The sequence below is a fragment of the Zosterops lateralis genome, assembly GCF_965231275.1.
Source record: "Zosterops lateralis genome assembly, chromosome: 7".
NCBI lineage: Eukaryota > Metazoa > Chordata > Aves > Passeriformes > Zosteropidae > Zosterops > Zosterops lateralis.
Window position 1 is genome coordinate 14038875 of NC_139767.1, and position 20756 is coordinate 14059630.

The window sequence follows — 20756 nt, forward strand, 5'->3', positions numbered from 1 at the left end:
TGCTTACCCTGGATCCTGACACTGCCATATCCAGTTCCGTGCTAATGCCAACACTTGAAACTTCATCAGTGTGCCCATAAAGGATCTGTAACGGCTTAGGTGCCAGGCCTACAGGCACTCCTCCCTGAGAGTAACAAAAAGTGCAATGACACATTCTCTTGCAGCTGAAGGACAAACAAAAAATGAAATTCTGGTATCTTCAGTACCAGTTGTGTGAGCTGTGTATTTGACAGAGGCCAAAGCCAAAGGCCTAACTCACCACTCCAATATCAATGTATTACACCTTACTTACTGAAATCTCAAAAATTATGTGTGGGTGTAAGAGACAATGTTACTTAGCTGACTCCTTCCTATCCCTGCAGGTGTCCAGGAGTGCAAGGACAACAGCAAGCAGTTGTAGTTGTTCACTACTAGGAGTGAAAAACTGTCTAGAAGCGCAAAATTCTTATTTGCCTGCTCTGAAAATCATTTATGAAATCTTTAAGAGAGCTTCTAAAACAGTGCACTTCAGCTACACAGTAACTAATATGTTTAGTATTTCAGAGAAGACAATGAGAGTAAAATTACGAAGGTAATTGATTTTAATGCACTATTTCCCTACAAACCTGAAAAGAAATCAATAAAACATAATAGAAAAACAGCAAAAAACCCTCAAACATCCAGAAAGTACTTCGGAGTATGCCTAAATAACCCACCTGCTGAACTATTTGCCATATTATACAGGTAGTATCTCTGGAGCCTGAAATTAAATGAATTCCACAGTGGTCTATTGCCAAGCAGGTCACAATATCTAGAAAAAGAAAAGAAGACAATGTTTTCCCATGGGTAATTAAGACTAATTTCCCACAGACTGACACTGTGGATACAATTTGTCACACTGTATCCTGATTTGCAGTCAGCATAAAATACTCCACTGTGATAAGGGCTGGTGACACTATTAAACAATTAAATCACCATACAGCCAAGTGTAGCCACTTGACACATTCAGCTTTGCTACCTAAAAATAGCAGGCAAGCCTTATTTTGAAACTACATCAAAGCACCACTCCAATGACTGAAAACCCATGCTCAGGTAATTCTGTATAATCACAATTCTAGCATTCTTCTTGAATTCTTCTGTTCTTATGCTGCCGTCCCTTTACAACTGTGTGCCCAAGTGACGTCGCTGTATTCTGAGAACACCAAATAACACACAACCCCTTTCCATTTCCCAACAGAGAGTGACTGACCCATGTGCCTGATGTGCTGTCCCATCAGTTTGCCTTTCGTAAGGGATGTCACTCGGATGCTGTTGTCCCAGTGTCCGCCACTGAAGAGCAGCTTTGCGTCATGGGACACTGCAAACAGCTTGGAGGTGATCTCCAGCCCTGGGGCAAAAGGACCACTCATGCTGCGCTGTGTTCTGTAGGCAAACGATGAGCAGTTAACATAACCTTGCTTCAAATCCATGTATTGTGCACTTCCTCTACCTTTAAACATCAGTTACGAATTTCATCTACAGAAGAAGCTACATACATGGCAAAACTCTCACTGTCACCACTGACTGGAAGCAAGCCTTCATTTTAGATTTTTTTCAGCCTTTTACACAATTGGATAACTCATGTCCCTACTAGGCATTGTAACATTAAAGACAAAAAGGAATATTCTAAAAACAACCCAAATTCACCTCATATATATACCTATATATTACTACAGCATAAGAATGTATGAAGACTATCTCAGATTTCAAGATGAGTTTTTATGCTTTATAATTAGAAAAAAAGTAGCTCTAAGAATGAAACCTAAAATGCCACTTACATAACTCTACTAGAATGCTATTACAGACTAGAGGTAATATTAATGAACATCAGAAGATGCACTCTTAGGTGAAAACTCAGACAGCAAATAGAGCACAACCCACTGATTTTGGACAATTACTGTATTTCATTATTTTAGATGCATTCATCTGTACCCATCCTCAAAATTTGCTTACTTGGGATTTGTCACTGTTGTATCTTTGATGAATGTAAAATAGTTGGAAATATTTTTGTCGTAAGGCAGCCAACCATGAGTTCCAATAATGCAGTTCAGACTTGTTGTTACCTAAAATAGTTCGATGAAAAAGTTGATGAAACCCAGAGGTTTATTTTCTGCTTGCCTTGATGCTAATGGAGCTTGCATAAAGTCCAGCAGAGGCTTCTTGAAAACCTACCACAAAGGAAAGAGCACAGGCACCTCTCCCCAAACAAACAAATCAATAAAAAATACCTCTCAGATGAGTTAATCCACAAGTGGTACATAGAACCACATTAGAACACTATGTTTTACACAGGTTGGAGAAGCTGGGGTAGGAAAAATGAGAGGAAACAACTAAAATTCCCAGCAAACAAACCCCTCTCAAACATTTAATTACAAGTCAGACATTTAGTTTAAGCTTCTCCTCTTCTCTGAATCTAATTGTTAATAGTAAACACTATTAAATAATTAAATAATAATTATTAAATAATTCTTAATAATTAACACAGGAAGTTTAACATTGTACTACAGTTTCATTTCTGAGGAAGTAACAAAGGAATCTAAATATTCAAGGTTATTTTCATTAGATATTTATGAAAAACACAAGGAGAATTTTAGGTGTGTCCAAATCACCTATGAATGTACCACATTAAGCCAAGGCAATAATTGTGACATACAAAATAGGAATATTGAAATACTCTTCCCTGCAAAACAGAGGTATTATTGCACTGGAGCCAGTGTCTAGGCCTTATATACAGATGCAAATACAAATCCACTGTTCTCCTTTCATTATTTGCTATCTGCTACAGTTCAAGAATGTGTCTTAGTGCAAGAGTTAGTTTTAGGAACAGTACTGGCCTTTGGAGTGTGCATGCACCAGATACAGCAGAGTTTAATATATGGCTTGGAAAGTAGTGACAAGCAATGACACCATTAATAACTCAATGCTGTAATTTTAAATCTGGGCTGCATTGCATTAGCAAATTGGTTGTTGCAGGGAAGTTGATCAAGTGGCAACTTGCAATATGCCTCACTATAATTTACAGTCATGTCTCATCGGCTCTTAAATGCCATTCAACAAATCAGCCTAGCTTCTCCTTAGAAGACAAATATTTAACTTGTAACTGACATTTGTCATAGGTTAAAGGAACACATTCGAAGTGGAACAGTTAAGATATGTTTCTCTACAAGCTGCATGAAGAAAATACACCTATTTGACTACTTGCAGTTTAAGAACAGTATTGAAACATGCAACTCACCAAAATCTCTGGGCTTCCCTGAGAAATAAAGGAACGTGACTGATTCCTGGGGACAACAGCTTTGACAATGGGCACACCATCACTAATTCCCTAAGAGAAAGGACATGGGTTTGATCTAATTATATCCAAAAGCTAAACAATCAATCTAGAACCTGTGAAGAGTAAGACCCAAAACTTCTGGAACCAGTGTCATACCTGTAGAGCAGCCTAAGGCATAGGTACCATTCATTTTGTGCAGGTAAGCTTTATCACAAACACTGCAAATGAAACCCTGACCCTAATCAGGGAGTTCAGCTACCAAGTTCAGTGCGTCCTCACACACCACTAGTGAGGTTTGCAGCTTTCTTGCTGTGGTGACTAATTTAATACTCAAATAACAGCCACACAAGCAGCCAGCAGATTATGGGATTCAACCTCTGTGAAAGCCAACTAAAAAGACAGAGCTCATTTAATACACACTGCATTGCAAAATATTTTCTCTAAATAGGAAGCAAATTTATTTTCATCTAGGTTGTGACCTTTTGTTTCAAGTACATCAGAACTTTCAAATTAGACTTTAAACAATTTCAAGTAACACATCTACCTCTATGAAGAATGACTTCAGCTCAGTGAGGTGTTGGAAGAGATTCAGAGTAGAGGTATCACTTTTGGTTAGTCTTTGCACTACCTCTTCTGCTGACAGCCTTTGTGGATGGGGCTCCTAGGAGGCAACATTTGCAGGAGTAACAAATTAGACTAGTTTATCAATTTGTTCAATGCACATGAGATACTCAGTATCTTAATGGGAAAACAGTCTTAAATACCCAATATCCCTTCTTGAAGTAAATTATTTTTATTTTGAAAATGGATTCTTTGGTAATGTGGCTTAATGTTGCTAAAATTACAAACCATTACCTCACAAATCACTGTTTTTTCAGAAGTCCTTGTAATAACTCAGTTGTATTTAACCACAAAGGTCTGGTTGAGAGGGAGCAAAAGAGCAGTACCTTTAACAGCTGACAGGGTGTTTGCCCAAAATTGTTTATCATCCCTTCTAAAGCCTTCCTTTCCTTCTCATCTGTTAAAGCATCCAAATCCACAGCCCCTGGATTACAACCAGAACGATGAAGAGTCGGGGGGAAAAAGAACACAATCCAAACAACTTATTAAGAACCAATATGGTCAACTAACATTCCAAAACTTAATTTATGTGCAGCATTATGACCCTTTACCCCCAGAAAAGCCCCAAGAAAATGCCTCCATTTAAAATACAATCTGAAAACTCTACTCTGCATGTGGAATTTTAAGTCTATCTGTCAGGGCAAGAATTGCAGGCCTCTGTCTTAGCAAATGAATTTAATATACTTCATTGCAAGCAAGAAGCACACAAAACCCATCCAAATGCTAGGTTTGAAATTAAGAGGTTAAATTTGTCTCTAATATTAGTTGCTTTTAAAAAACGTGCCTGAACTCTAAACCACAAGAAACCTCTTCCCACAAAATGCTTAAATTTTAAGCAAGCAAATAAGTGACAAGAAAACCCAGTAACTTTTAGAAAAAATACAAGAAACTGTAACAGCCCGCCTCTTAAAAAAAACTATACTTTTTTTTGATGATACATTACAAGGTTTGCTGCCATATCTCATCTATAGCTCTGCTGCCTTACCATATGCTACTGAATGGTATGCCTGCAAATCAAGTGTCTTCTGTCTAATAATGAAAACTCACAAGCCTGATGACAATGACAAGAGAACATACTGCTTTGTACCTTCATAAGTACAATAATAGAATACATTAAGCGCCTCCACTGCAGCTGGTCCCCTCTGCTTGTAGCCAAAAATCAAATCTATCCATTCATGAAGATGAGCAGAAACATACTCAGATTCCTAGAAGGAAAAAATGCTCTTGTAAGAGTAAGAGAAATACTGCTCCCATCTTGAAGTTTTTACTATTTTCTGTAGAAAAGATTCAATTCCTAAATTAAGAGTATCCACAAATTAGGTATTTAGCAATGTATAGGGCAGAAACATAAGAATATCCTTGTGTGTTATGGGCAGTAACTGCCACCTAGGTAAGAGGGAAAATCAATACGAGTGACACAAGAGATGTGCACTATTGAAATGCACATCTCATAACCTGTCAGCTCCTAACACCAGGCAGAATCATCTTTAAATAGCAAAGGAAGCCTACTCACCTACCTCTGCATTTCATCTCCTAGGACAGTAAATGCCCAAATCATTAGTGCCCAAAATGCCCAAGAGATTGATTAAATGCTCTTTTCAGCATTTTAACAACATGCACAGAGCTTTTAACTGGAAGTTCTAATGGTACTTGTAATGTCAAATGCAACCACAACTTTAGTTTGAATGCTATCCCACTTGTTTTACATTTAATAATGTGCAGGTGCCCTTCCTTTATGATTATGTCACATATACAATCATCATCTTACCAGAGCCTTCCTGTGTTTATAAATAAAGTCTTCTGGGGAGTGGGCCCACTTAGGCAGAACAACATCATTTACCACCTCTTTTGACATTTGAAGCTGCCCTAAGTTAAAACCTGGTGAATAATACAGAAAAGTTTTAGAGTTGCTATAAAATATTTCAAGTACCTTGATTTCTCAATGAAGATTAAAAATCATTCTTTCCTCAATACAAGAGAGGATATTGAAATAACTCTTAATATAAATCCCTAATAACCCTACCACTGACATAGGAGGCTAAGTTCTGTTCTGCATGCTCACAATTCTAAATGATAAAGGATAATTTACCCAAAACATCTAAATGATTTTGAAACTAAAGTCCCAACCATAAAAGTAGTATTAATCTTTTACACACCATCTGTAAAACCATCTGCATTTTCTTTACCAGGGTTAAGAGTCCAAAACACTTCAATAAGGGTTGCTCATAAGAGGGGAGTTACTTAGAAGTTTAAATGGTTATAAAATGAAGGCTTTTAAAAAGTCTGAAATCTCACCAGCTATCATTGAAAACAACTCCAAAACCTTAAATGACTTGAAAGTCGGACTTGGGAGTTCCCGATTTTTCTAAATTAGAATTCTAGTAGATTGTAGCAGCACAAACATATAAATCCATTTTCAAATTATGCAAAGGTAGAGAAACAAATCACTAAACAATTAATGTGAATTAAAAAATGTCTAGGGGTCTCATGTTAGAATGCAGGATACTATCTTTTCAATCAGCATTATAATAATTAATCTCTTAACTTTTGCTAAGTATTTAATCAGTATTAACTATTACTAACTTTTTTCAAACATTCAAATGAGTATCTCTGATACTTTCCATTGGGTAAACACTGTTTTTAGCCATCCTTAAGCCCACAGTCTGAATTTTAAACTATGTGTAGGCTGCTGCTTAACACAACTGGTATCTTCACTAAACAGTTTGAAGACAGCATCATGATTAACGTCTACAATCACACCATAAAATTTAAATAACAAGTGTTCCTCAGTATTCACATGTGGCTGTAACAATTCTTTTCTGAAGAATACAGAAACAGTTTTCTGTGAGAATATTCTTAGCACTCAATTTACCATTTTGATTCTCCAGGAACTCTGGAAAGTAGAAGAACTCTGGGATAAGTTCCTTGACATCATTGGGGTTGTCCATGAGTGCCTGCCAGGTGGCAGGAATAGAGTGGAACTGTCTGTCAGCACAGTCAAATCTGTGGATCAGAAAATTCAGGTTAGACTTTGATGATTCCCTCAGTAAAATGACAAGGAAGAAGCAGAAGAGGCTGCTTGGGAAGAAGCAGGAGGGGCTGCTTATTTGCTCAGCATACCTGCCACTCTGAAGCTGGATATGAAGTGTTGTGAAAGGCTCGACCCGAATGAGGTAATGCATGACACCAGCAGCATTTGAGTAATGTGTGCCATAGTGGAATTTGTCAATCATCCCAAGAGGATCTTCAAAATTCTCGTATCTAAAAAAAGAAATCTTTGTAAATACAGCTGAGACAAAAGCAGATAGGCCTGATGACTTTATAAAACAGACCAACACACTCCACATCACTAAAGTGAATATTTACTAGTGAATAGACTTGAGATGGTTTCCTGCAAGATTTTGGAAGTGTTTTTGACTCTGCAGGATGGAGAAGAGATCTTTTTCACACTCATTCCCATTTCCTTTTCTACTAGCAAACTCACTCTATCATGCCACCATCTGGCTGATACATTCCTCAGCTTCACAAGGCTGGTAAGAGATATTCCAGTTAAATATGCTTACAGAGAATCCATTTCATTACAGTCAGGATAGAACCCAATCATTCAAAGGACATTCTCAATGTTACAAGTTTTCAGAAAATTTTGGAAGATACCTGCAGTCTGGTAAGGTAGCACACTCACTCCCTGAGATCACTACACTGCTGTGTGGGGGTAAGTACCTGCCATTGGTACCCACAGAGGACTTGCTGAAAGTCATTTGAGACATTTATTACTTTGAAGATAATAATCTATGCTTGAAAAAAAGAGGAAGCACAGATTTAGGGTCAATGCTACCTCTTAGCACAGGCAGCTCAACTCAGCAGTATTATTTCATATTCCTTATCTTGAAGCAGACATGGGACACATTATGTCTTTTCAAGCTGCTGGGCCATTAAATTGTTTCTACAGTCTTTCAGTTTTTCATCTCCACGATGGAGAAATAACCGAAAATTTACAACAGTAAGTTCTGTCCTTTCACTGCCATATAAAACAGTCAGATTATACCAGGAGCAACAAACCAACCACATTTTCAAATTCATCTGTTATGTCATAAACCAGCTTCAAAAATTTCACTGTCACAACTTTATTTTTTACATGTTTTATTAGCCTGGAGACTCAGAAAAGACAAAGAAATATAAGCAAGTATTCAAATACGTACTTCTCTTTCACAGTCTTAGCATTCTTCTCATTTACCACACCTATGGGCTTTGACAGGTCCCTAAATACTGCAGGATTATTCAGGTCCAGTTCTTCTGAGGTGTAATCTCGTAAAATCCAGGGGAACTGAAAAAAAAAAAAGTAAGTCAAACATCAGATAGAGATTAAAAATACATCTTTCAAAACAAAAAAAACCCCACAAACCTTTGGCAAAAATTTAAAAATTAACTTTTTAATTACCACAGGATATTGAGCAAGGTCATTGTAAGTTCGTCCTGCCATGGTGTTCAGCTGAATAAGGTAGTCAAAATTGGATATTTCTCTATTCACCCATTTCTGAAAGATGAAGAAAGATAAAATGGAATTCAAAGATATAATTATTGCAAATTACACATCTTGTCAGTATCTGCCAGAGGACAGCACTGGCAAGTGAAAAGCACATAAAATGTATGCATGTCCAGATTCAATTTTTCATACTAAAGTTTTTTTTTTCCCTTTGATTCAGTGACTGTGCTATCTATATTTCATTGAAATTAGGTCCTGATTGGTGACAGTACTGTTTCAAATACAGAGCAGCAGACAATTAGCAGCCTTGGTAAAAAGGAAAAGAAAAATAGGAAATAAGAGAAACAAAAAGAAGGTAAGGACACAGGTACTGATAAAAAAGAGCACAGAATTTGAAATCCATTACAGTGCTAAGATCAAAATTTATTTATAAATTCTTCTCCTACTGGTTAACAGTACAGGTTAACAATTTGCAAACTAAATTGTCTGTGCACCTTTGGTTGCTCCACTCATATTCTAAACCAAAGAACAGACATAGCGGTATTCAGAAGGGCTCAGTATTTGTCTGTAGAGTGATGGAGGTATGTCATGACAGATGATATTTTCTCTGTGTAAATATATAACCCGATAGTTTTTATTGTTAGGAAAACAAAAAACAATCAAAGTATTTCCAATATTTTAAAGTTATTTGTAAAGCTTCCTCCCTCAGAGAAAAAAATTTTGGCCTAAAGATAAAAATACATTCACTATTTGATCAATTTACAATTTAAAAATTTATCTGTGTTTATGGTAATATGGACATTTTGACATTTTCTTTTTTTACCAATATTACTAATTCCCACTTAATCTTCATGTGGGTTCTGTTGAAAGCTCCATCATGAAAAGACAGCAGGGAAAATTATTTGCACATTCAGTGAAAGAAGTTTCAAAATGGCACCAAGATCATAGACTAAAACCAGAAGCAAATTTGCCACGTTTTATATTGATGTTAAAATACCTGTCAATCACATCAGAGCCTGGCTACACCCATTCACCTGACTGTAAACACAAACCAAACCATCCTAACAATATGAACATGAAATTCAGGGCCAGGCTGAGGGTACAGAAGTTGGCAGCTGCCATCTATACACTGGAGGACTCCTTGAAAAGGTAGAGGACAATTCTTTAGACCATTTAGCTGAAGTCTCTTACCTGCATCAAACCTGAGGCTTTGAAAAGCTCCTGTGGAGATCTGGTCCCAGAAATGTTTGGAGAGCGCAGGGACAATATCCGACTGTATACTTTGTTTCGTACCTGTTAGAAAACAGCACTAATGAAACAATCAATGGAGACTGAAGCTGACAATTAAGCAACTTATCTGCTAATTAAAATCTGAAATAAAAAGGACATAGTTACACTTTCAAGTACTTTAATCTCTTGCTGTTTAGAACATTTGGATGTGGATGGATGTGACATCCTCCACATCAGAACCAAACCGCACAACATTTTCTAAGAGCTGCTCATAAACTGACCTACTTGTATGTAACTCACCCTAGGTTCAGAAATTTATCTTAGTCCTTCATAAAAAGTATCACTGATATTACCCAGAGGGGAAAAAAGCTCACTACTCCTCAACCATGGAGTATCAATGATTTCCAATGTTGTAAAAGAGAAAGTCCCCTTTGATTTGTAATTAATTTGCTCAATCTTCAAAACATTTAGGTTACTACTGATGTGATTTTAGTTAAATAATCATTTTGTGTAATAGAGAGAGAGGGAAATGGAGAATCTTGTTTTATCTATCTTTTCACAATTAATCAGTTTCTACATGCCAGACTGCAGTCTGGTTTTGCCTAATGATTGTGTAAAGCAAACCTTTTGCTATTAGTGTTACAGTATTAAGAAATGTACCAGACTCAAATAAAATCACTGATCTTAAACTTAACCTTGAACTTATTAGATAAATCCATGAAATTTAGGAAAGCCATACCTCCTTATTGAAGTTGAGGAAATAGTTGGTCTGATCTGTAAGGAAGATCTCCAAAGCTGACCTCCTGAGGTTGTACCGACGCAAATGGATCTCTCGAATTTGGGAAAGGTGCCATTTGAAATCAAAACCTACCCCTAGGAGGAACATTGTTTATTGAATTGGAATATATATGAAAAAAGCACCTTTTCATATAGAAACAGTGCAGTCAGCTCCAATCACCTCAGGGTTATTCCTAGAAAAGGGAGGTCTTGTAGCTGACTTGATTAACCATTTTGCTAGGAAAATATTAACTTCAGATACTGTTGAGCTGAAAGAAATGAAGCAAGAAATACCTGATGGAATAGAGAACTTGCTTTTGCTTTCTGATTAAAGACATATTATAAACGTATTCTGTTGCCAAAGTATGAACCAACTCCTTTTGCTTTCTTAAACAGGCTGAAACAAACTTTTATGTTTAGATTTCCCAAAGGCTGAATATTTTGGTATATTGATTTGGAAAATTTTACTATTATTTGTCCAAATTTTCACTTCAGTGTTTTCATAGCCAGCTGTGTATGTTCTGTTGAAGTTCCCTAAATTAATATAGATGATTAATGCTTACATACTACTACTACTTTTTAATCAATGCCTGAGTAAAACATTATTTGTCAGGGAGAACAGAGGTGCTGTTTACAAAGCAAATTAGAGGCAGTAACTTTTTTTAGTCGGCAGGTTTTTCAGTAAGTTATTTTTAAGAAATATTAGGAATAGTCAATCAATTTACCAGCTCAGAAAGTACAGCTCCATGCTCTTGATTCTGAAGGGATCAGTCAGCCACTAACCATCAACTGCAGTATTAATTTTAAGTACAGCACAATAATTTGTCTCTTTACAATTACTTTGACACTAGTTTTCAAAACAAACTCACTGTACTGAAAGCAGAATGCTGAACCACAGTGAAAATAAAGAGGTATTGATCATGCTTACCTTCCTCTTTCTCAATACTACCATCAAAGAAATAGATGTGCTGGGTAGTGACCTCCAGCCTGCCTGGTATCACATCAATTACTGTAATGAGTTCACAGTCTTCAGACAATATTAGCTTTTCTTTCTGACTTTCCTCATCCTTCTCATCCCTGCAAAAACACCACTAAGTGTTACAAGGCTGGGTAGATTATACTGTTTGCTTAGGTCCTTGAAAAGATCAAATTTGAATGATGTTCAAACTGCAGCATAAACAATTATATAAATCTGCTTTCATCAGCGCTCTTGGGTGTTTCAGACTAGACAACAAACATCATTTCATCGCATCACTCTTCAGTCTTGATATTTTGGTCTCAGGCACAACGGGCTTGACTTCATCTGAAGTATGAAAACATCAGGCCGCATTTCCCTTCCTTATTTAATTGTTAGGTACTTAAGTCCTCTGGCCCAGAGCAGAGCTGGGTTCCAGTTCATGTGACTAAAGTTATCTTCAGAGTTATACCATCTACAGCAAGCATTTCATAACCTTTGAAGTACAAAAATGTACCAGTATCACTCAGAGTGCCAACTCTCTACTGGACTTACATAGCACAGACACACACAGATGCATGCACAACATGACATGTCCAATTACTGAAGCAAAGCATTTGCTATCCTCCCTCAAGTCCCCTTTCCCTGCTCTCTCTCCCCTGCCCTTTTCTTTGGTTGCAGTCACACAAGTGATGTGAAGGAAGCACAGCAGGCCTTCCCTCTGGAGTGCTCTTATACACAAGGCACTCTCCAGCACTTAAATGCCAATCACACAAATTTTCATGCTCTGCAGCTGACAGTGGAGTGAGTGACCATGGCAACTATGGACAAGAGGCAGCTCCAGTTTGGTCCATGTCCTTACAGGGCAGATTGCCTCTTGAGAATTACAATCAATACACATAGTAGAAAAGCCTCAACAATTCTGTAGCTTCAGCCCACCTGTGAGCAGTGATTCACTACTGGATTCTCACAAACTTCTGTTCTGCATGCTTTCCCTGCAGCTTTTATTGTCTCAGTGGTGACAATAATAAATCCAACAGTAACTTTACTGGTCAAAACTGCCCTGGATTGAATTATTAAGGCTAGACAAAGAAAGAGGGAAACTTCAGATGCTATTCAATTCCCAAAGTTGTTTCTCACTCCTTATCCCTAGCACAGAAACAAATGACAATTGTTTACCATGTTCTACTTACAAATTGGAACTGGCTGCTGTGTCTTCTTCTGGTAGCTCCAGAACATCATCTTCCAAATCACTCACCTTCACCTGCTTCACCACCTCCAGAAGCAGAGACTCACTAGAGGGCTGTGTCTGGTGCACACCTAGCATAAATAGACATAACAGCTCAGAACTTTTTCTGCTGCAATACTTTTGGAAATCTAACCTACCAAGCTTATCTTCTACAGCTGAATGTTGGTTTTAACCAAGTAAGAAGCAACCAGGCTTCTTAAATATTTTTGTGGTTAAGTGGAACACTAAAAACAGTCCTTGAGCTACACAGTAGCTCAATTATGACAGTAGAAAGGGAACACAACACAAGAAAAATTTAATTTGAATTCTGATGTGGACACTTACAATAAAATATTTTGCAGTGTTTTTCCAGACATTGCTAAAGCATGCAGATTTAATAGAAATGCACTGCATTTGCTTTTTGGTTATGTGGGTTTACAAGAGTGTTTTGGTTTTCTTTTTGCTTGAGCCTTGATATCCAATACACCAAACTTAACAGTTATGCCCCTAACTCAGCTGTCTGGCACACTTATGAAACAAAGCACTTCATATCTATACATTTTAGTCACAAATTCTAAAAGGCTTTGAATAAACACTGCTTACACTGATCTCCTTGCTTCTTTCTTGAAGAAATAATCTCATAGAAGAAAGATGTATGACTTCTTATTTTAAAACAAAGGAGTTAACTTCCATTTATTGTGCAACGAGCCCCCACATTTCAATGAATCAGGGCAAAAGAATTCTACTCAGTAAGAAGATGCTGTTTCAGGTCAAAGAACCACTCTCATATTATACATTTTACTATAGATGAAATAAAGAAAAATCAAGATTTAAGTACCTAGCATATACTGCTTATTAAACACAAAGAGGAAAGTGGGTATCTTTTTTTGGTAAGAACTCAAGTGAGATAGCAAATACAACTTTACCTAAATTATCTCTCAGGTCACTAGCATCCTGATGAGAGTTGAAGTTGTAATTTTGCACTAGTTTTAGTCTCATACGTGAAAAATTTTCCACATTTGAAAGTTTCCAGTGAACAGGACGCTGTTTCCTAGGAAAACAAGAATATTCACAAAAACAATATGAATAAAGACCTACAGGAGTGAACTGATTACAAAAGAGAGCATATTTAGAAAAATACTGCTCATCTACTTGAACATTGTAAAAAACCAAAATATTAAAATGCAGTTTATTGCTTTTGTTTCACATTGCAACTCTGATCATCACACTTTATTTTGTAAACTGTATTTATTCTCACAGAATTAGCAAGGTTGGAAGAGATGTTCATGATCATCAAGTCCAACTGACAACATACCACCACCATAATCACCCCAAAATCACTTTCTGATAAGAACCTTCCCTGACACAACTTGAGGCCATTTTCTCTTGTCCTGTCCCTCGAGACTGTACATCTCAAGCACGGTTATTGCAGTCAATCTGACCTGCTCTTAACCACATGAAGCAGTCATGTCAGCAAATTCCTTTTAAGTATCAGACACAGTTTAGGAACTCCAATCTCACCTTTCAGCCCAAGGCCCCCGCTCAGAGAACAAGTACAGCTGGGCTGCTCTCCATTGTCTCAGTGTGGCTGTGTGCTGACTGCTGAGCTGTTTCAGCATGCTGTTGTACCGCAGATTCTCCTGCCGAGCCTTTCTGCTGAACGGCTCCACAAAGTGCTCCTGAAAGACCATTATCAATAGATCTAGCACTGAATTAACTCTGACCTTGGAAAACAGCTTTCCAAGAATTCTCATAAAATAAGAAGAAATGGAAAAGACTTAGCAATAAAACATTCTGAAATTTTAAGGTAATACTTCGGAGAGAAGTTTTAAAAAGCTTAGACCTACAAGAAATAGTGCCAGACTTTGACTCAAAGATGTGAAGAGAGCATTATCAATGCTGAATCCACTCTAAAGCAGTTTTTCATCATCAGAAAAGCAGTCAGTATTAGAAATCCTACTATAATAGGTAGGATTTTTCTTAAATTCTGGTATTCCAGAATGTGACTCCCATTGTATTTTTCCTTTAGCTACTTAAATAAAATAAAACTACAAGTTTTGTTATTAAGAAAGCAAAGAGCTGTAACTTCACTATGGTATTTCCTGTAATTACCCGTTAGCCCTAATGCTGAAACTCAATCTGGACCTTATATAGAAAGGTCAGTTTAGAAGCAATTTTTCCACACATTAAATAAGAATTGTTCACTGTTTTAAGTGTTTTAATTGCACTGAAATAGGGCTAAAGAAAAAAAAAAAAAACAAAAAACAAACAAACAAAAAAACACCCAGCTCATAATGGAAAACAGGTTTTAATAATTCAAAACACAAATGAAAGTAAAAGAGGATGCAACTTATGGCTGAGCATATTTCTACCTTGCTGTATGAAAAGGAAGACTTATCGTACTGAAATAACTTTGATTGCACATAAGACTCTTAATAGACGGAGCAGAATTAGAAAGCATATCCTAGAAGTGCATATAGTCCCACTGCCCATAAAATCTTAATACAATTAACCTGTTTACAATTACTTGAACTGGATCATCCTGGAATTAATTTTTTCCATCTTTTAGAAGGCAACTCTTGAGAGAGTTCTTTTAAGAGAACCTTGCACTCACTGAAAGCCTTACCTGAAATTTAAGCTTACTTTCTCCTCTTTCTCGGTCTCGCTTGTGCATGTTCACCATAAATGCTTCATAACAATCTTTCCAATAAAGTGCCATCTGCTCATTATCATGTCTGAATGAATTCTCTTCATATTGCTTCATATTTGGAATAATCTGGTTCCACCAAAGCAAAATAAAAAATACCATATGATTTCTGAATTGGTTCCTCTGCTTTAATGGCTACAAAGAGGGAGGAAATGATACAAAGAGCATTTACTACTTACATATTTGTCAATATAAACTTGCCACTCATCAGATCTGCAGTATTCTTGAAAGTCCTCAAAGAAAGACGGGCTGCCATTGGTAGGTGGCAATGAAGGAAGGTGCAGGTTCATAAAGAGAAGTTCATAAATCTTGGATACCAATGTCCGAACAAGGGGAATCAAAAATGAGTAAGTTTCTGTCTTCTCTTCAATTGACCTACTCAAAATGCCTTCCAACTTCCCCAGGAGGTAGCATGCTTCAGGCTGGCTCTCAATCACTTTGGTCTGAAGGAGGGTGTTTAGTTTGGCTGCTGCCATAGCACAGACCTACAAAAACAAACAGCAAAAATAATCAATGTGATCCTCCTTGAACACCTGTCTTTTTGCTGCCACTCCTGCCTGCATATTCCCAGCCTCAAACAGAAGCCCTCCACCTCTTTCTTGTGCTCTGGATGTGTACATTGACAGGACGGTAGAGTAAACCTGCAAAAGGTAAGAACCAATAAAACATCTTCTCAGAAGAATGAGGGACTGCCACTGTCACTGGTATGACATAAACCCATAAACCACAATTGTTACATCAAATGTGTCTTTAAAACTCAAGCACCGCTTGCAAGAATTTGAAACAAACCTGTAAGTTGTCTTGTGCAATGAATCCAAGGAGCAGCTGGACTTGCACCTGTGAAAGCCTAATGGCTTCTAGGCCAGCAGAGTACCAGACTGACAGGCTATCCATGAGAGTCACTAGTTCTTCCAAGAGCTATTATAGAAACAGAAAATTTGCATAAAATTCAAATAAATAAAATAAATAGAAATAAAAGTAACAGTAACTACACTAGCAGAAGACACAATCATTTCAAAGACCTGAAGAGGCTGTGTTCACATTTGTAACTTAACCAAACCCAGAAAATCATCCCAGAACACTGCAGTTAAACCAGTAATTTAAAGAAACTCCTGACAACAAAAATCTACCTACCCCAGTATGTTAAGCCAAGTAACTCCCCTAAGTAAAGCATGTAGATATATGTGTGTGTGTATGTGTTTGTGTGCAGGAGAGAGAGAGATAAAGAGAGAGAATATATATGCTTATTGTTTTTCCTATAAATTAACTCCAGTAAATGCCATATCCTTAGACAATTTAAGAGACTCTACCTCTAGGAGCCACTTCCTTCTGTCAGTATTTAGAAAGCAAAAGTGAGACAAGCCCTGTGAAAGGTGGGTATTCCCAAGGCAAACTGCTCATTTCGCTATTCAGATGTGTTTGTTTATAACTAATACACCTTGATACATTCTCTAACAAATTATTCAAATGTAAAACCATTCTGACTGAAATATCCCATTTAGGATATGAGAGTGCTTTACATTCTCCCTGGGCACAGTGGAAGATAATTTATGACAGTACTGTTTATTTTCAATTCAGAGTTGGCAAGAAGGACAAGTCTTATTGCTCCAAAGTTCAGCTCTCATTTCTAATTAGGTTTCCCAACAGAAGGCAAGGCTTGTAACAAGAAACTTTTTTAAAAACAAGCAATTTAAAGCTTTAAACTATGTTTACTTATAAGCAGGCCTTTTGGAGAACAGCATAGGAGTTACTGTGTTAATGACTCTTGATATTGCACTTTTTTCTTAAAGAAAGAAGCCTTAAAAATATTTTTTAACGATTTCTAGTGAAATAATAATGGTTTCCATATAATCTTTCTCCCTTTTTGCTTAGAAAAACTGAAAAGCGATGACAACTCAGACTGTAAAGGAAGCATGACCAGTGCCAGAGATTACATAGATGTTGAGATAAATTATATGTGTTGCAATTCCAATATGGGTCAAGATCCAGAAGTGATATTTCCCAACTTGCAATCAAGAGCAGAGTTTTGGCTGGTCTTTCATTCAGGATGCTCAGAGTCATAAATGCTGATAAACAGTGCCTAAATCTGTTTAGGCTACAACTGCTGCTGTTTCATTAGCTTTTACATTTTCTAAGTATTTATCCAGTATGTAGAAACCTGGATTCTCAGTAAAGAGTATCAATTCCATGTCTATTTAATTTGCAAAATTAACTATATTCCCTGTGGTAAATATTCACATTTTTATTCACAAAGGGGCACTCTAATCCATTCTACTATAAATCCTTACTCTGTAATATCTGTGGTTTAAAAACATATGACAGTGTCCAAACCAACGACTTTCTTGTTACCATTTCAGCCCATATACAGTACTTCCATTATGCAGTTACTGTACCTTCTCTGTCCATAAATTTGAATTAATTAGTCCTTCTGCCTGCAGAAAACCTTGTACAATTAGCAAGAGCTTGAAGGCATTTTCAGCATGTGTAGGGAGAGCTTTTGAATCTCTGTTATCAGTGACTGACCATTCTAACATCTTCTCCAGCAAGCTGCATGGAAAACAAAATCCCAAAATAAGCATTAGATGTTCTAAGTGTAAGTGGCTTTTTAAAAATCCAATTAAGTATTTAATTCAATCTCTTAGTCTTAGGCAATTATAGAACTGCCATCTTCTTGATAAGCCAATGAGATAAAAGCGATTGAAAGACACATGAAAACAGTGATAGTTTTAAAACCTTCTGACCACAAGACATTCCTAAATTTGCACTGGAATATATTTCTGACAGTATGCGAAGAGACAGCAGAGAAAAATACATCTTGCTGGGAAACACCCACCCCTTCCCAGCTTCACTTGTGTCCCTCACTTCTGTTTATCCTCAAAAGGGATGAACTGTACACTCACTTGAGTTTTATTTCATCAGAAGGCCGCAGCAACTCATTAGACATCCCCAGTTTGGTGAGAGCAGAGAACACTTGTCCTCTCTCAATCCAAGCATCATCATCAGACCTTTCAATACCTTTCCACATTATACACAGTAGGATGTCTGTAAGTAACTGTACAAGTTCATTATCACTCCCCTGCAAAAGAAGTGAAATACTTAAAGTCCTTCTAGAACAAAAAACCTTCAAAACATTTCTTATTCATCACAGCCCCTATGCTTTCACGTTTCAACATTTGAAACTGTTTTTTTTTTAAACATCAAAGCTATCCCAACTGGACAATCAAAAAAGAAGACACATTACAAAAGGAAGTACCCCTATTCACTATGAAAGAGCCATACTGTTTTGCTTTTCTGTTGGATGATGGGAGAGACAAAAAAAGTAATAATCATTCATTAGGGAGATTGAAAGAACAAAAAGGAATTTCCACAACAGTTGGAGAAACGAGTCACATAGTTACTTACTCCTTGGTTTTCAAATAGAGAAAGCTCAGCACTGAAGCCCACGTCATTTGTAACACCCAGCTCTTTGTCAGGCTGCCCAGAGAAGGGCTTTGTGCTCTCTGTGGGTGAGGGAGTGCTGGGCTGGCTGTCTGTCATCTGATTGCCAACATCAGCCAGTTCATAAGAGTCAACACTGGACAAATCTAAACTCAAATGTGAAGGATTACTGTGCCACAATTCTTCTCGGCCATCTGAACCAAAATACATCTCTGCTGTGGATGCATCTTCCAGTGGCATAACAGAGAAATGGGCAGGGACATCCAGGGATTTGTTGTCTTCCAAACTCCACTGATCAAACAGACCATTAACTGATGCAGAGCTGCCAGCTTTCTCTGTCTTATCAGTTTGATGTTTCTGAACCTCTTCAGTAGGAGGCTTTTTTTCCTCTTCCCTGAAGGAATCAGTCCTGTTCTCCTTAAAGCCAATCCGGACCTCTGAGTTTTCTTTCAGGAACAGTCTAACCAAAGTGTCCTGCCAGCCCAGCTGCTGAGAAATCTGTTGTGCAGCATCCAATTGGGAATGCAAAAGGTGCAAAATCTAGGACAGAAGATATTCCATATCTACACATTAATTTTAGCTTGTAATTGCACCCAGCTGGCTTTTCAATTAAACATTTTACAATCTTACAACTTCTTTGCTTTGCCACAACCTTATATAAAGAGCCACTAATAATAAGCAAACCAGTCACAAAGTAATTTTTCCTCATAAAAAATATGTATTTGAGAAAAAAAAAAAAAGGTAAAACATTCTCAGGAGCAGAGGAGAAAAGAAGCTATCAAAGCATATTGGTAAGTTGCTGTATTTCAGCAACTCTTCTGCAACAATTCCTTCAAAAGCCAATTATCTCAATAAATAATCCCATCCACCCATAGTCTAAAAAAAATTTCAAGTAGAAAATATGCTTGATTAGGAATTATTAAATAGATAAAATAAATAAAATTGCAGTATAAATAGCCTACTGATAGTGTACATTATAGTTTAACTTCTTCATTTGGGGAAGACTATAGTCTAATATAGTCAGTACTAATTCCAGTGATACAAGCTTTGAGAAAACTCAGTAATTCAAGCCTACTATCTCAAACCTGTAGAAAATACAAGCTATTTGAGAATCATGATAGAGACTTCACCTTTTGTTTCAGCTTCTAAAAGTACTTGAGTACACAAAATTCAACAGTACGCAACAGATGGATATAATTTTTAAAATAAATCATTGCTAAAGAAAACAGTAACAACAAATACAGCCACTGTGTTCTAAAGAAATAATTTAGTTATCACACTGTAGTTTATAGGCTTGAAGGACAATATTCCAGTTCTAAAGAAGAAAACTAACCTTTCTACAGATAATCACTCTCATGTTTATATCTGATCTGTGAGCCAGATACACGACAGCTAGGAGATCTTTGTAATTCACAGCAGGATCTGTAGGGAAGAAAGAAAAAACCACCATAAACAATGTAACACAAGAGAATGTAATAGATAAATGTTTAAAAATTGCCTTGGAAGTTATGACTGCATCCAGGGATAGTAAAAGGAACAAACTTCAGAGAACTAAGAAAACATTAGCTGAGACTAATAAGAACTTTGAATACAACAGCTCTACAAGTAACATCTCTGGCTTTCCTCAACAAAAACCAGGTATGTTTGCCTCTGAGCAGCAGAAGTGTGCTAATGTCAGACACAGCACTTGCCAATTACCTGCATACAGAACTTGGTTAAGAAGGTTTTTAATAAGAGAAACAGTGACTGGTGATTCATTCAGGAGGAGTCCCAGCCCAGAGTACCCCACTTCTCTGAGTCTCATCCGGTGCTTGCTCCGTTCATAAACTTTGGTGCATTTCAGCATCTCTTCCACAATCTGTAAGGGAAAGTAGACCCAAACACAAACTGAACACAAAAAAGCATCCAGATCTCTCAAACTTGTGTTTGATAAAAACTGTGGACCAGCATGTTGTAAAGTTTATTTGGTAAAATAACTCAAACAACATGGATTGTTTTTTTAAAGATCCAAATACTTTATTTTAA

The 20756-nt window shown here is 37.0% G+C and overlaps 1 protein-coding gene across 5 annotated transcripts in view; it reads right to left on the reverse strand.

The window, feature by feature from the left end:
* Positions 1–20756, reverse strand: part of NBEAL1 (neurobeachin like 1) — a 75454-nt gene that overhangs the window by 9506 nt on the left and 45192 nt on the right. For all 5 annotated transcript variants that reach the window (XM_083865471.1, XM_083865470.1, XM_083865472.1 and 2 more), the window contains 27 exons: positions 20430–20589; positions 20065–20153; positions 18696–19271; positions 18194–18369; positions 17687–17840; positions 16083–16211; positions 15473–15778; positions 15213–15362; positions 14108–14265; positions 13513–13637; positions 12552–12678; positions 11332–11480; positions 10366–10499; positions 9588–9689; positions 8352–8447; positions 8113–8237; positions 7034–7174; positions 6786–6916; positions 5682–5791; positions 5001–5118; positions 4240–4337; positions 3837–3953; positions 3254–3343; positions 1972–2081; positions 1229–1401; positions 696–790; positions 8–124 (listed from right to left, as the gene is read on the reverse strand). In XM_083865471.1, the coding sequence (XP_083721597.1) occupies positions 8–124; positions 696–790; positions 1229–1401; positions 1972–2081; positions 3254–3343; positions 3837–3953; positions 4240–4337; positions 5001–5118; positions 5682–5791; positions 6786–6916; positions 7034–7174; positions 8113–8237; positions 8352–8447; positions 9588–9689; positions 10366–10499; positions 11332–11480; positions 12552–12678; positions 13513–13637; positions 14108–14265; positions 15213–15362; positions 15473–15778; positions 16083–16211; positions 17687–17840; positions 18194–18369; positions 18696–19271; positions 20065–20153; positions 20430–20589 (4056 nt within the window). The remainder of the gene's footprint in view (positions 1–7; positions 125–695; positions 791–1228; positions 1402–1971; positions 2082–3253; positions 3344–3836; positions 3954–4239; positions 4338–5000; positions 5119–5681; positions 5792–6785; positions 6917–7033; positions 7175–8112; positions 8238–8351; positions 8448–9587; positions 9690–10365; positions 10500–11331; positions 11481–12551; positions 12679–13512; positions 13638–14107; positions 14266–15212; positions 15363–15472; positions 15779–16082; positions 16212–17686; positions 17841–18193; positions 18370–18695; positions 19272–20064; positions 20154–20429; positions 20590–20756) is intronic.